Source organism: Physeter macrocephalus, chromosome 7, assembly GCF_002837175.3.
Source record: "Physeter macrocephalus isolate SW-GA chromosome 7, ASM283717v5, whole genome shotgun sequence".
Classification (NCBI taxonomy): domain Eukaryota; kingdom Metazoa; phylum Chordata; class Mammalia; order Artiodactyla; family Physeteridae; genus Physeter; species Physeter macrocephalus.
In genome coordinates this window covers 22,363,949-22,378,977 of record NC_041220.1, presented here as the reverse complement: position 1 = coordinate 22,378,977, position 15,029 = coordinate 22,363,949, and the positions used below count along the sequence as shown (strand labels likewise).

The 15,029-nt window shown below is 38.0% G+C and overlaps 1 protein-coding gene across 11 annotated transcripts in view; it reads left to right on the top strand.

The window, feature by feature from the left end:
* MANBA (mannosidase beta) overlaps nt 1–15,029 on the top strand; it is a 171,131-nt gene that overhangs the window by 68,932 nt on the left and 87,170 nt on the right. For all 11 annotated transcript variants that reach the window (XM_055085888.1, XM_055085880.1, XM_055085881.1 and 8 more), the window contains 3 exons: nt 2,677–2,794; nt 4,419–4,505; nt 7,634–7,801. In XM_055085888.1, the coding sequence (XP_054941863.1) occupies nt 2,677–2,794; nt 4,419–4,505; nt 7,634–7,801 (373 nt within the window). The remainder of the gene's footprint in view (nt 1–2,676; nt 2,795–4,418; nt 4,506–7,633; nt 7,802–15,029) is intronic.

Below are 15,029 nucleotides of genomic sequence, written 5' to 3'. Positions count from 1 at the left end.
TTTGAGAAGATAAACAAAATTGATAAACCATTAGCCAGACTCATCAGGAAACAAGGGAGAAGGCTCAAATCAACAGTTAGAAATGAAAAAGGAGAAGTAACAACTGACACTGCAGAAATACAAAGTGTCATAAAAGACTACTACAAGCAACTCTTTGCTAATAAAATGGACAACCTGAATTAAATGGACAAATTCTTAGAAAAGGACAACCTTCCAAGACTGAAACAGGAAGAAATATAAAACATGAACAGACCAATCACAAGTAATGAAATTGAAACTGTGATTAACAATCTTTCAACAAACAAAAGCCGAGGGCTAGAGGGCTTCACAGGCAAATTCTGTCAAACATTTAGAAAAGAGCTAACACCTATCCTCAAACTCTTCCAAAATATAGTAGAGGGAGGAACACTCCCAAACTAATTCTGAGGCCAACATCACCCTGATACCAAAACCAGACAAAGATGTCACAATGAAAGAAAACTACAGGCCAATATCACTGATGAACATAGATGCAAATATCCTCAACAAACTACTAGCAAACAGAATCCAACAACACATTAAAAGGATCATACACCATGATCAAGTGGGGTTTATCCCAGGAATGCAAGGATTCTTCAACATATGCAAATCAGTCAATGTGATACACCATATTAACAAAATGAAGGATAAAAACCATATGATCATCTCAATAGATGCAGAAAATGACATTCTATTGTACATATGTGCCACATCTTCTTTATCCATTCATCTGTTGATGGGCATTTAGGTTGCTTCCATGTCCTGGCAATTGTAAATAGTGCTGCAATGAACATTGCGGTACATGTATCTTTTTGAATTACAGTTTTCTCAGGATATATGCCCAGTAGTGGTATTGCTGGGTCATATGGTAGTTGTATGCAGTGCAATCCCTATCAAATTACCAATGGTATTTTTCACAGAACTAGGACAAAAAATTTTACAATTTGTATGGAAACACAAAAGACCCCGAATAGCCAAACAACCTTGAGAAAGAAAAATGGAGCTGGAGGAATCAGGCTCCCTGGCTTCAGACTATACTACAAAGCTACAGTAATCAAGACAGTATGGTACTGGCACAAAAACAGAAAATAGATCAATGGAAATGGATAGGAAGCCCAGAGATAAACCCATGCACATATGGTCACCTTATCTTTGACAAAGGAGGCAAGAATATACAATGGAGAAAAGACAGTCTCTTCAGTAAGTGGTGCTGGGAAAACTGGACATGTAAAAAAATGAAATTAGAACACTCCCTAACACCATACACAAAAATAAACTCAAAATGGATTAAAGACCTAAACGTAAGGCCAGACACTGTAAAACTCTTAGAGGAAAACATAGGCAGAACACTCTCAAACAACCCAATCCAAAAACAGGTAGAAGATCTAAATAGACATTTCTTCAAAGAATATATACAGTCTGCTAACAAACACATGAAAGGATGCTCAACATCACTAATCATTAGAGAACTGCAAATCAAAACTACAATGAGGTATCACCTCACACCAGTCAGAATGGCCATCATCAAAAAATCTACAAACAATAAATGCTGGAGGGGGTGTGGAGAAAAGGGAACCCTCTTGCACTGTTGGTGGGAATGTAAATTGTTACAGCCACTATGGAAAACAGTATGGAGGTTACTTAAAAAACTAAAAATAGAACTACCATATGACCCAGCAATCCCACTACTGAGCACATACGCTGAGAAAACCATAATTCAAAAAGAGTCATGTACCACAATATTCATTGCAGCTCTATTTACAATAGCCAGGACATGGAAGCAATCTAAGTGTCCATCAACAGATGAATGGATAAAGAAGATGTGGCACATATATACAATGGAATATTAGTCCGCCATAAAAAGGAATGAAATTGACTTATTTGTAATGAGGTGGATGGACCTAGAGTCTGTCATACAGAGTGAAGTAATTCAGAAAGAGAAAAACAAATACTGTATGCTAATGCACATATATGGACTCTAAAGAAACGGTACTGATGAACCTAGTGGCAGGGCAGGAATAAAAATGCAGACGTAGAGAACTGACTTGAGGACACAGTGGGCGAAGGGGAAGCTGGGACGAAGTGGGAGAGTAGCATTGACATATATACACTACCAAATGTAAAATAGCTAGTGGGAAGCAGCTGCATAGCACCGGGAAATCAGCTCAATGCTTTGTGATGACCGGGAGGGGTGAGATAGGGAGGATGGGAGGGAGGCTCAAGAGGGAGGGAATATGGAGATATATGTATACTTATAGTAGATTCACTTTGTTGTACAACAACAGAAACTAACACAACATTGTGAAGCAATTATATTCCAATAAAGATATTAAAAAATAAATATACAAAAAACAAAAAGAAAATAAACAAAAATTTAGTTTTAAAAATAATGTAATAGCATGACTGAAATTTAGAAGGCAGAGAAAAGATTTCACCTGTAATTTTTCTAAAGGTTTGTTTATTTAAAGTGGTTACAGTTAATGTGTATATAATTTTGTCTCACTTTCTTCACTTAGCGTTGTATCCAAACTATCATAATTTAAAAATGTGTCCTTCTAACAGCTATTTGAAACGTGTTTATCAACCACAATGTGTTTTTTTTTTTTTAACATCCCCAAGGTTTCAAATTGGCATTTGTTTTTAAAACTTCTTCTGTAGGTTACGGCTCCTTTTGCAGTCTGTTGTGGATGCTAACATGAATGCTCTCCGGGTTTGGGGAGGAGGAATTTATGAGCAGGATGAATTCTATGAACTCTGTGATGAACTAGGAATAATGGTGAGTAGTTGACAGCTCATCATTTTCTTTGTTGATATGGTACTGTATCCTCAGTTTGACCTCCAGTGTTCTGAGTGGGTGATATTGCCTATTCCTTTGTGGTTTTTTTTTTTTGTTGAAGTGTAGTTGATTTACAATGTTATGCTAGTTTCAGGTGTACAGCAAAGTGATTCAGTTATACATATATATGCATATTCTTTTCCTTTATGGTTTATTACAGGATATTGAATATAGTTCCCTGTGTTATACAGTAGGACCTTGTTGTTTATCTATTTGATATATAGTAGTTTGTATCTGCTAATCCCAAACTCCTAATTTACCCTTCCCCAGGTCCTTCCCCTTTGATAATCATAAGTTTGTTTTCTATGTCTGTGTTTCTGTCTCATAAATAAATTCATTCGTGTCATATTTTAGATTCCACGTATAAGTGGTATCATAGCCCATTCCTTCTTTTCTCAGAGCCAGGAATGATGTTCCACTTTTCTGCAAAGGAATAAATGGCATCTCGCTAACCCTGAGCCATAGTTGATAGTGAATATCATAATTATTTTAAATGATAGACATTCTGCATATTGGTTATATCTAAGCATATATCTATATTTTCTTTGTCATTATCTTTGTGATAGGAGGGTAAGCATAAAAAATAAAATAAAATATTAAAAATTTTTAACTTTAAGGAGATCTAACAAGGCCTAGAGAGAAGAAAAATGATAAAATTAAATTTTAAAAGCTGTGCTTAATATTGTCATTAAGTACTCTGAACATAGTTTGCATTGGTGAGGGTTAAGCAAAGGAAATATAGTCTTTTAGTTCTAGTATTACAGTTCTAAAATATAAAGCACTTCATAGCAGAGTAGTAATTTTAATAATATTGACAATGCTGATGGTCATGATGATGTGACAATATTCTGTAATATTCCAGGCGTTGTTCTCAGTGCTCTGCAGCTATTATTTTATTTTAGCTTCGTGCCCACTCTATGCGGTAGTTACTGTTGTTCTCTATCCCCATCTTACAGGTAGGGAAACTGACACGTGGAGAGGTTAACTGGCCTAAACTCACACAGTGGGTATATGGTGGAACTGAAGTTCTGAGTCAGGCCAACAGATTTAGGCTCTGTGCTCTAAACTACTGCGTCATAATGGCCTCCCTAGCAATACACTTAAGTGGTTTCATTTCTAAACTGTCCATGTAGTAATCCTTTTGGCCATGAAGTTAATTCCTTTATAAACAAAATATGTTTCTTAACAGTCTGGGCCATCACTCAGTACCAAATTCCTGGTGAAAATCAGAGTGAATCAGGAGTGAGGAGGGGTTGGGAGAAAGCTTCTTCCTGAATTTCATATTCCCCTCAGCACAAGCACTGTTTCATTATTTGAATTCCCCTTCTTTTTCTTTTCCGCCTACCTAACATTTTCTCCTCTCAGGTTTCCCTTCAGTTCCAGAGAGTCTGTGAGTGCCTTTCCCAGTGCCTCATGCTTTGTGATGCTCAAAGGATCACACTCATCGGGCTAAGTTGATTTTTCATTTGCGTGAAAGATAATGCCCAAAGTTCAGAATGAAGAATTTCTTTCTGTGCAGTAAAATCTATGGAAGTGCTATATTGCCTTTTATTTGATTTGATAGGTATGGCAGGATTTTATGTTTGCCTGTGCGCTTTACCCAACTGATCAGGATTTCATGGATTCAGTGAGAGCAGAAGTTGCTTACCAGGTATGTTCTTACCATTTCAAGTAGAAGCAAAGGCTTAAGTTTTAGTTCTGCCTTTTGTTAAACCTCTCCTTGTTTCTTCTTTTTTTAAAAAATTTTATTGAAATATAGTTGATTTACAGTGTTGTGTTTAGTTTCTTCTCCTTATTTCTTTTTGTTGTTCTCTTTACTAAATCCCATGAAAAAAAATCAGTCAGGTAATTGACTACCTAGGCGATTCCACCCAGTCTCGTGACTTTAACTCTACCTATTGGCTGATAACTGTCAGATTTATTCCTGGCCCTGACTTATCTGCTGAATTCCTGGGTCTTATTATCCAGCTGCCTACTTGGTGCCTCTACTTGGAGGTCTAATAGGAATCTCAAATGTAACATGTCCAAACCAAACTTATATTACCTTCCCCAGACTTGCTTTTCTTGCAGTTTTCCTCACCTCAGTAAATGGCGATGCCAGTCTTTGAATTTCTCAGGTCAAAAATTTTAAGTGAGTCTTGACTCCTTGATTTCTTTTACATTCCACATATAAACACTTTTATATTTATAGATCTGTGAATGCAAAGAAGTGATTATATCCTAGCTGTGTCCACTGAAAAGACCTAGAAACAGTGAACAACCTAGTCATATTGAGCATTCTTATATTGAAATAATCTTTCCCACTAAGAGAAGGGTTCTTAGAGAAATGGCTGATACCAAGTCTGGGACAGGAAATATACTAGGTGATCCTGAAATATTTTGGCATACCAATAACAAGGAAGCTATCAAAGATATGTTAAAAGAACTTTGATGAGACTCTGACCAACCGAAAGTGGGACAACTTGAATAATAAGGATAAGAATGTCAGTGGATCGAAATCCATCAAGTATGTTAAAATCCACGAGTTCGTAATTAGAGTGTCTGTGAATGTATTTTTGTGTGAAAACCCAAAAGAAATGAAAAAAAAGATTATTATAACATTCAAGATAGTGGTTACTTTTGGAAGGAAGGAGGGGCTACGATTAGGAAGGGGTACATGAGGGCTTCTGGGGTGCTTGGTAAAGTTTTCTTTCTTCGTCTGGATTGTGTGTTATAAGTGTGATTGCCTTATAATAATTCACAATGTCATAATTTGTTTTCTGTGGTTTTCTTAAGTTTAGAAATGAACATTGAATCATCCCTTGCTCAGAGACCTCCAGATAAAATTAAATATCCTCACCACGCACTATCCTGTCTCTGCCTGCCTCTCCAGCCTCATCAAGCACCATTTTTCCCGTACTCTCTCTGCCCTGGAATGCCTTCTCTATTACCCTCTCCTGTGGACCACCTCGCTCATTTTTTTCTGGCCCGTCTTACCTTGGGCATGACTCTCTGGGAAAAAGCTTTCTATGTCTGCAAGTCTAGATTAGGTCATTTTCCCTTTGTGACATACATCACACTTGAAATTACCTGTTCAATGTTTTGTCACTGCATCAAAATTATAATATCCCTGAGGCCTAGGACATGTTCCTCCCTGTATCTCCCCATGATCTGGCTGTATTATTCATCAGATGTATAGATGGATGGACGAACGAATAACTTTTAAAATATTAATTATAGTTATGTAGGTTGTAAACATTTCAGTTTTATTTTTAATTTTCTTTCACAAGTAAAATATGATATCTATGTGTTTTCAATTCTTTTATATATTTTAAAGAGGAGAACTTTTTAATGCAGAGTTTATTAAAATTTTAAAGTAAAGCTCACCAGAAAATTCTAGGTCAGTTTGAAGGGTGTGTATAGCACAGAGTCACTGAAGCTTTTTGTCTCTTCAGTATCTGTATCTGTGTTTTCATCAGTACCATAAACATGCCTGTCACAGTTGGTCACAGCCCTCAGTTACGTGGGCATATACAGAGGCAAATAAGGAAATACTGTTTATAAGACTGGTTAAGAAAAAACACAAGACTTTAATTTTTTAAATGAGATATATCTCTTTAAGATATCCTTAATGCATCTCTATTTCATGTATGGGTTACTTAGCATACTGAATGGAGACCACAGAGAGAACGTCAGCTGGGATCCATCACATAATCATCCATTACAGTGCAAGAGAAGCTATAAATACCAATGAGGTTATATTGCTAAAACATGTTCGAAAAGAATTTCTCTTGACCATTGACTCACTCTGTTGTTGGCAAAGAGGTTTAATTGCCTTCTTCTGCTGGGCTACATCTTCCAGTGTGCCAGAAGAACTGGATCCTTTCACCTTTATGTAGGGCAGGCAGTGAGCCCAGTTCACGCAGACCTCAACTCTTAAGGCAGGCAGGATTTTCAGATTCCCTAATTTCTTCTTCTATGTTTAGATATATTCAGTGACTTACTACTTGTAGTTGTGGCTCGCGGACTCTAGAGCCCAGGCTCAGTAGTTCTGGCGCATGGACCCAGTTGCTCCGCGGCATGTGGGATCTTCCTGGACCAAGGCTTGAACCCGTGTGCCCTGCATTGGCAGGCGGGTTCTTAACCACTGCGCCACCAAGGAAGTCCAGTTGATTTCTTAAGACAGGACATTGATGGTTATTTCAGGGGGACAGCATCTTGATGTCCTAATTTTTTTTTCCTTTAGAATATTCCATATATTTAACTTTCAGAGTGTCTCTGGTACTCACTTGCTTTGTAAAACCCTCTCTAACTGTCCTCGTGGTTTTCTGATCTCGGTGGAAACTGTGTGGGAACTTCAGTCCCTCTCTCAGCAGTAGTGTTTGTTCTGCCTCATTTGTTTCTTCACAGAAAACTCCCAACTTGCTCTTGAGAAGCTAACCCCTGTAATGTAACGTCTCCTGCCTTTTGTATTTCTTAGAACCTTTTTGTGGCAAGTCAGGTAATGGTGAGGTTGATTTATTTTTCTCTTTTAATGAAAGGGATTACATTTTCTTTAGTTATATGGCGAGAAGAGGAACCCTATTTTCTCAATGTTTATAAAATCTAGATAAAAAGAATCTCAGCGATTTCTTAAAATGTCTTCCCACATGGAACATTACTGCTCATTTTCTGATGAGTTTCTGGCACGTAAAAATACATGTGCAGAAAGACAATGGCTATAATTTTATGAATAATCACAACTCTGAGCTTTCTTATGTTGAGCATTTGAAAATTATTTTATGTTTTCTTCAATTTTAGGTCAGGAGACTGAAATCTCATCCCTCCATCATCACATGGAGTGGAAATAATGAAAATGAAGCAGCGCTGGTGTTGAATTGGTATGATATACAGTCCAGCCACCTGTCTACCTACATCGATGATTATGTGACACTGTATGTGAAAAACATCCGAAGGATCGTCTTCGAAGTAAGTTCAGACATACTTCGGAGATGTTGCAGGTTCGGTTCCAGATAGCACAATAGAGAGAATATTGAGATAAAGCTAGTCACATGAATTTTTGGTTTCCCAGTGCATAGAAAAGTTATGTTTACACTATACTGTAGTCTATTAAGTGTACAATAGCATTATGTCTTAAAAAACAATGCACATACCTTAATTTAAAAAATACTTCATTGGTAAAAATTGCTAATCATTATCTGAGCCTTCAGCGAGTCATAATTTCTTTGCTGCTGGGGGGCTGTGCCTCGATGTTGATGCTGCCGACTGATCAGGGTGGTGGCTGCTGAGGGCTGGGGTGGCCGTGGGAATTTCTCAAAATGAGACAGCGACCAAGTTTGCCACATCGATCGACTCTTCCTTTTAGGAGCTGTTTTTCTGTAGCATGCGAGGCTGTTTGATAGCATTTTACCCACAGTAAAACTTCTTTCAAAACTGGAGTCAATTCTCTGAAACTCTGTCATTGCTTTATCAACTAAATTTATGTGATGTTCTAAATTCTTTGTTACCATTTCAACAGTCTTTACAGCATTTTCACCAGGAGTAGATTCCTTCTCAAGAAACCCCTTTGTTTGCTCCTCCGCAGGAAGCAAGTCCTTATCTGTTCAGGTTTTATCATGAGATTGAAGCAGTGCTGTCACATCTTCAGGCTCCACTTCTAATTCTGGTTCTCTTGCTATTTCCACCATACCTGCTGTTTCTTCCTCCACTGGCGTCTTGAACCCCTCAAGTCATCCATGAGGGCTGGAATCAACTTCTTCCAAACTCCTGTGACTGTTGATACTTTGACCTCTTCCCATGAATCATGAATGTTCTTCATGGCATCTAGAATGGTGAAGCCTTTCCAAAAGGTTTTCAGTTGAATCTGCCCAGATCCAGTAGAGGAATTTCTAGCTATAGCCTTACAAAGTGTATTTCTTAAATAATAACACTTGAAAGTCGAAATTACTCCTTGATCCACGGCGGCAGAATGGATGTTGTGTTAGCAGGCATGAAATCGTCATTAATCTTGTTGTCCATCTCCATCGGAGCTCTCGGGTAACCAGGTGCGTTGTCAATGAGCAGTCATATTTTGAAAGAAATCTTTTTTTTCTGAGCAGTGGGTCTCAACAGTGGTTTTAAAATATTCAGCAAACCATGCTGTAAACAGATGTGCTGTCATCTAGGCTTTGTTGTGCCATTGGTAGAGATGGGCAGAGTAAACTGAGCATCATCCTGCAGGGTCCTCAGATTTTCAGAAGGGTAAATCAGCATATTGGTAAATGAGCAACTTAAAGCCAAGTACAGTAGCCCTTAACAACAGAGTCAGCTTGTCCTGTGAAGCTTGGAAGCCAGGCATTCATTTCTCCTTAGCTGTGAAAGCCCCAGATGGTGTCTTCTTCCAATAGAAGGCTGTTTCATACGTTGAAAGTCTGTTGTTTAGTGTAGCCACCTTTTAAAATTATCTTAGCTCGATCTTCTAGATAACTTGCTGCAGCTTCTATTATACATCAGCACCTGCTGCTTCACTTTGCTCTTTGATATTATGGAGATGGCTTCTTTCTTTAAATCTCATGAACCAACCTCTGCTGGCTTCAAACATTTCTTCTGCAGCTTCCTCACCTCTCTCAGCCTTCATAGAATTGAAGAGAGTTGGGGCCCTGCTCTGGAATAGGCTTTGGCTTAAGAGAGTCTGTGGCTGTTTTGATCTTCTATCCAGAACTTCTCCATATCAACAATAAGGCTGTTTTGCTTTCTTATCATTCATGTGTTCACTGGAGTAGCACTTTCTATTTTCTTCAAGAATTTTTCCTCTGCATTCACAACTTGGCTAACTGCCGGTGAAAGAGGCCTAGCTTTTGGCCTATCTTGGGTTTTGACGTGCCTTCCTTGCTAAGCTTAATCATTTCTAGCTTTTGATTTAGATGAGAGACCCGTACTCTTCCTTTCACTTGAACACGAAATTGGCCTACTTTCAATACTGTGTGTCTCGGGGAACAGGGAGGTCTGGAGGGAGGGAGATGGGGGAATGGTTGGTTAGTGGAGCAGTCAGAACACACACAACATGTATGGATTAAGTTTGCCATCTTATATGGATGGGTTTGTGGCCCACAAAACAATTACAATAATAATATCAAAGATCACTGATTACAGGATAGAAAGCCCAGAGATAAACCCGCACACATATGGTCACCTTATCTTTGATAAAGGAGGGAAGGATATACAGTGGAGAAAAGACAGCCTCTTCAATAAGTGGTGCTGGGAAAACTGGACAGCTACATGTAAAAGTATGAAATTAGAACACTCCCTAACACCACACACAAAAATAAACTCAAAATGGATTAAAGACATAAATGTAAGGCCAGACATATCTATCAAACTCTTAAAGGAAAACATAGGCAGAACACTCTATGACATAAATCACAGCAAGATCCTTTTTGACCCATCTCCTAGAGAAATGGAAATAAAAACAAAAATAAACAAATGGGACCTAATGAAACTTAAAAGCTTTTGCACAGCAAAGGAAACCATAAACAAGACAAAAAGACAACCCTCTGAATGGGAGAAAATATTTGCAAATGAAGCAAATGACAAAGGATCAAGATCCAAAATTTATAAGCAACTCATGCAGCTCAATAACAAAAAAACAAACAACCCAATCCAAAAATGGGCAGAAGAACTAAATAGACATTTCTCCAAAGAAGATATACAGATCGCCAACAAACACATGAAAGAATGCTCAACATCATTAATCATTAGAGAAATGCAAATCAAAACGACAATGAGATATCATCTCACACCGGTCAGATTGGCCATCATCAAAAACTCTAGAAACAATAAATGCTGGAGAGGGTGTGGAGAAAAGGGAACCCTCTTGCACTGCTGGTGGGAATAATGTAAATTGATACAGCCACTATGGAGAACAGAATGGAGGTTCCTTAAAAAACTACAAATAGAACTACCATACGACCCCGCAATCCCACTACTGGGCATATACCCTGAGAAAACCATAATTCAAAAAGAGTCATGTACCAAAATGTTCATTGCAGCTCTATTTACAATAGCAAGGACATGGAAGCAACCTAACTGTCCATCAACAGATGAATGGATAAAGAAGATGTGGCACATATATACAATGGAATATTACTCAGCCATAAAAAGAAATGAAACTGAGTTATTTGTAATGAGGTGGATAGAACTGGAGTCTGGCATACAGAGTGAAGTAAGTCAGAAGGAGAAAAACAAATACCGTATGCTAACACATATATATGGAATCTAAGAAAAAAAAATGTCATGAAGAGATTAGTGGTAGGACAGGAATAAAACACAGACCTACTAGAGCATGGACTTGAGGACATGGGGAGGGGGAAGGGTAAGCTGTGACGAAGTGAGAGAGTGGCAGGGACATATATGCACTACCAAATGTAAATTAGATAGCTAGTGGGAAGCTGCCGCATAGCACAGGGAGATCACCTCTGTGCTTTGTGACCACGAGAGGGGTGGGATAGGAAGGGTGGGAGGGAGGGAGACGCAAGAGGGAAGAGATATGGGAACATATGTATATGTATAACTGATTCACTTTGTTGTAAAGGAGAAACTAACACACTATTGTAAAACAGTTATACTCCAATAAAGATGTTAAAAAAAAAAATAAAGTCAGGATTGCAGGATGTTTCCCTTAAAAAAAAAAGATCACTGATTACAGATCACCATAGCAAGTATAATAGTTAAAAATTTGAATTATTGCATAAATTACCAAAATGTGACACAGACACAGAATGAGCAAATGCTGTTGGAAATGGCACTGATAGACTTGCTTGATGCAGGGTTATCAGAAACCTTCAATTTGTAGTAACAATTGTATGCCTGTCATGCTTTGTTTTTTTTTTTTTTTTTTTTTTTTTTGTGGTACGTGGGTCTCTCACTGTCGTGGCCTCTCTCGTTGCGGAGCACAGGCTCCGGACGCGCAGTCTCAGCGGCCATGGCTCACGGGCGTCGTGGCCTCTCTCGTTGCGGAGCACAGGCTCCGGACGCGCAGTCTCAGCGGCCATGGCTCATGGGCCTAGCCGCTCCACGGCATGTGGTATCTTCCCAGACCGGGGCACGAACCCGCGTCCCCTGCATCGGCAGGTGGACTCTCAACCACTGTGCCACTGGGGAAGCCCCCGTCATGCTTTTTAATGAAGTTGAATTTAAGAATCTGTCTTAAAAATGGATCAGTATGAATATTGATACTGTATATTCTTCTGTCCTTTTTTTAGCGTGGGCTTCAGCAATATCATTTTAATGCAGAGTAGTCTATTGTAATGCTGCAACATATGAAAAGATTCATGAATTGTGGACTTCTTTGAGAATTAATGTGTCTGTGAAACTCGCCACCCATACACCAATATTGCGCTTAGAATTGCAAGTTGTCATGGACTCTTTGGAGCCCATCCATGGATCCCCAAAGGCTGAGAATCTCTATATTAAATGATTCATTGATATACCACTTATTTTTCCCCCATTTTTTGGTTCTTTAATATATTAATATACTGACTACTGTGAATTACTTTTCTAATGATAAGCTAGTTGTAATCTAAGCTCTATTTAGTTATAATGCCTTGTTCTTTTGCTCTGCTAGATTTGATTTGCTAAGATTTTGGTAGAATTTAAAATTTCTTATTCACAAGTGAAATTGGTGTGTGGTAAGAATTGTAAACTCAATTGCCTAGTGGAGCCAAATTTGTTTTAAAAAGTTGAGTCAAGTGGAGCAGATGAGATTCACAAAGAGGGAAGAGGGGACTGTGGTAATAGGAGAATGGAGGGTGGGTCTCATAACATTTATATTCAGCATTAAAAAATGCTATCTAAACATAATTGGCAAGAAAGATTTGGCCCATAGAACCCAGCTTGTAGCATTTGGTGTGTATGTGTTTGTGCTCACCTCGCAGAATGAGTTAGGGGCCTTTTCCTTTTTAATATCTAGGAATAAAATACAGATTATGGGTTTTATTGAGACAAATTCACCCATGTAACAGTCTGGGCCTAGTGCCTTTGGGGGAGCATAGATTTTATTTTAATTTATTTTTTTATTGAAGTATAGCTGATTTACAAGTTGTGTTAATTTCTGCTGTACAGCAAAGTGATTGCATTATACATATATATACATTCTTTTTAAAATATTTTTTCCTTTATGGTTTATCATAGGATGTTGAATATAGTTCCCTGTGCTATACAGTAGGACCTTGTTGTTTATCCATCCTATATATAATAGTTTGCATCTACTAACCTCAAACTCCCAGTCCACCCCTCCCCCACCCCCTTTCCCCTTGGCAACCACAACTTTGTCCTCTATGTCCTTGATTCTGTTTCTGTTTTGTAGATAGGTTCATTTGTGTTAGATACCACATTTAAGTGATAACATAATGGTATTTGTCTTTCTCTTTCTGACTTACTTCACTTAGTATGATAATCTCTGGTTGTGTCCATGTTGCTGCACTTACTTCGCTTAGTATGATAATCTCTGGTTGTGTCCATGTTGCTGCAAATGGCGTTACTTCATTCTTTTTTATGGCTGAGTAGTATTCCATTGTATATCTATACCACATCTTCTTTATCCATTCATCTGTTGATGGACATTTAGGTTGTTTCCATGTCTTGGCTATAGGGTTGCATGTATCTTTTTGAATTATAGCTGTGTCTGGATATGTGCCCAGGATTTCTGGATCAAATGGTAATTCTATTTGTAGTTTTTTAAGGAACCTCCATACTATTCTCCATAGTGGCTGTATCAATTTACATTCCCACCAACAGTGCAAGAGGGTTCCCTTTTCTCCACACCCTCTCCAGCATTTGTTGTTTGTAGATTTTCCGATGATGTCCACTCTAACTGGTGTGAGGTGATACCTCATTGTAGTTTTGATTTGCATTTCTCTGACTATTAGTGATGTTGAGCAGCTTTTCATTTGCCTCTTGGCCATCTGTATGTCTTCTTTGCAGAAATGTCTATTTAGGTCTTCCACCCATTTTTGGATTGAGTTGTTTTTTTTTTTTTTGATATTGAGCTGCATGAACTATTTGTATATTTTGCAGATTAATCCTTTGTCTGTTCATTTGTTTTCAATTATTTTCTCCCATTCTGAGGGTTGTCTTTTCATCTTGTTTATAGTTTTCTTTACTGTGCAAAAGCTTTTAAGCTGCATTAGGTCCCATTTGTTTATTTCTGTTTCTATTTCCATTACTCTAGGAGGTGGGTCAAAAAAGATCTTGTTGTGATTTATGTCATAGAGTGTTCTTCCTATGTTTTCCTCTAAGAGTTTTATAGTGTCCTGTCTTACATTTAGGTCTTTCATCTATTTTGAGTTTATTTTTGTGTATGGTGTTAGGGAGTGTTCTAATTTCATTCTTTTACAAATAGCTGTCCAGTGTTCCCAGCACCACTTATTGAAGAGACTGTCTTTTCTCTGTTACATATCCTTGCCTCCTTTGTAATAGATGAGTTGACCATAGGTGCATGGGTTTACCTCTGGGCTTTCTATCCATTTCCATTGATCTATATTTCTATTTGTGTGCCAGTACCATATTGTCTTGATTACTGTAGCTTTGTAGTATAGTCTGAAGTCAGGGAGTCTGATTCCTCCAGCTCCATTTTTCTTTCTCAAGATTGCCTTGGCTATTCGGGGTCTTTTGTGTCTCCATACAAATTGTAAAATTTTTTGTTCTAGTTCAGTGAAAAATGCCATTGGTAATTTGATTGGGATTGCATTGAATCTGTATATTGCTTTGGGTAGTATAGTCATTTTCACAATATTGATTCTTCCAATCCAAGAAAATGGTATATCTCTTCATCTGTTTGTGCCATCTTTGATTTCTTTCATCAGTGTCTTATAGTTTTCTGAGTACAGGTCTTTACCTCCTTACGTAGGTTTATTGCTAGGTATTTTATTCTGTTTGTTGCAATGGTGAATGGGTTTGTTTTCCTTAATTTCCCTTTCTGATCTTTTGTTGTTAGTGTATAGGAATGCAGGAGATTTCTGTGCATTAATTTTGTATCCTGCAACCTTACCAAATTCATTGATTAACTCTAGTAGTTTTCTGGTGGCATCTTTAGAATTCTCTATGTATAGTATCCTGTCATCTGCAAACAGTGACAGTTTTACTTCTTCTTTTCCAATTGGTATTCCTTTTATTTCTTTTTCTTCTCTGATTGTCGTGGCTAGGACTTCCAAAACTATGT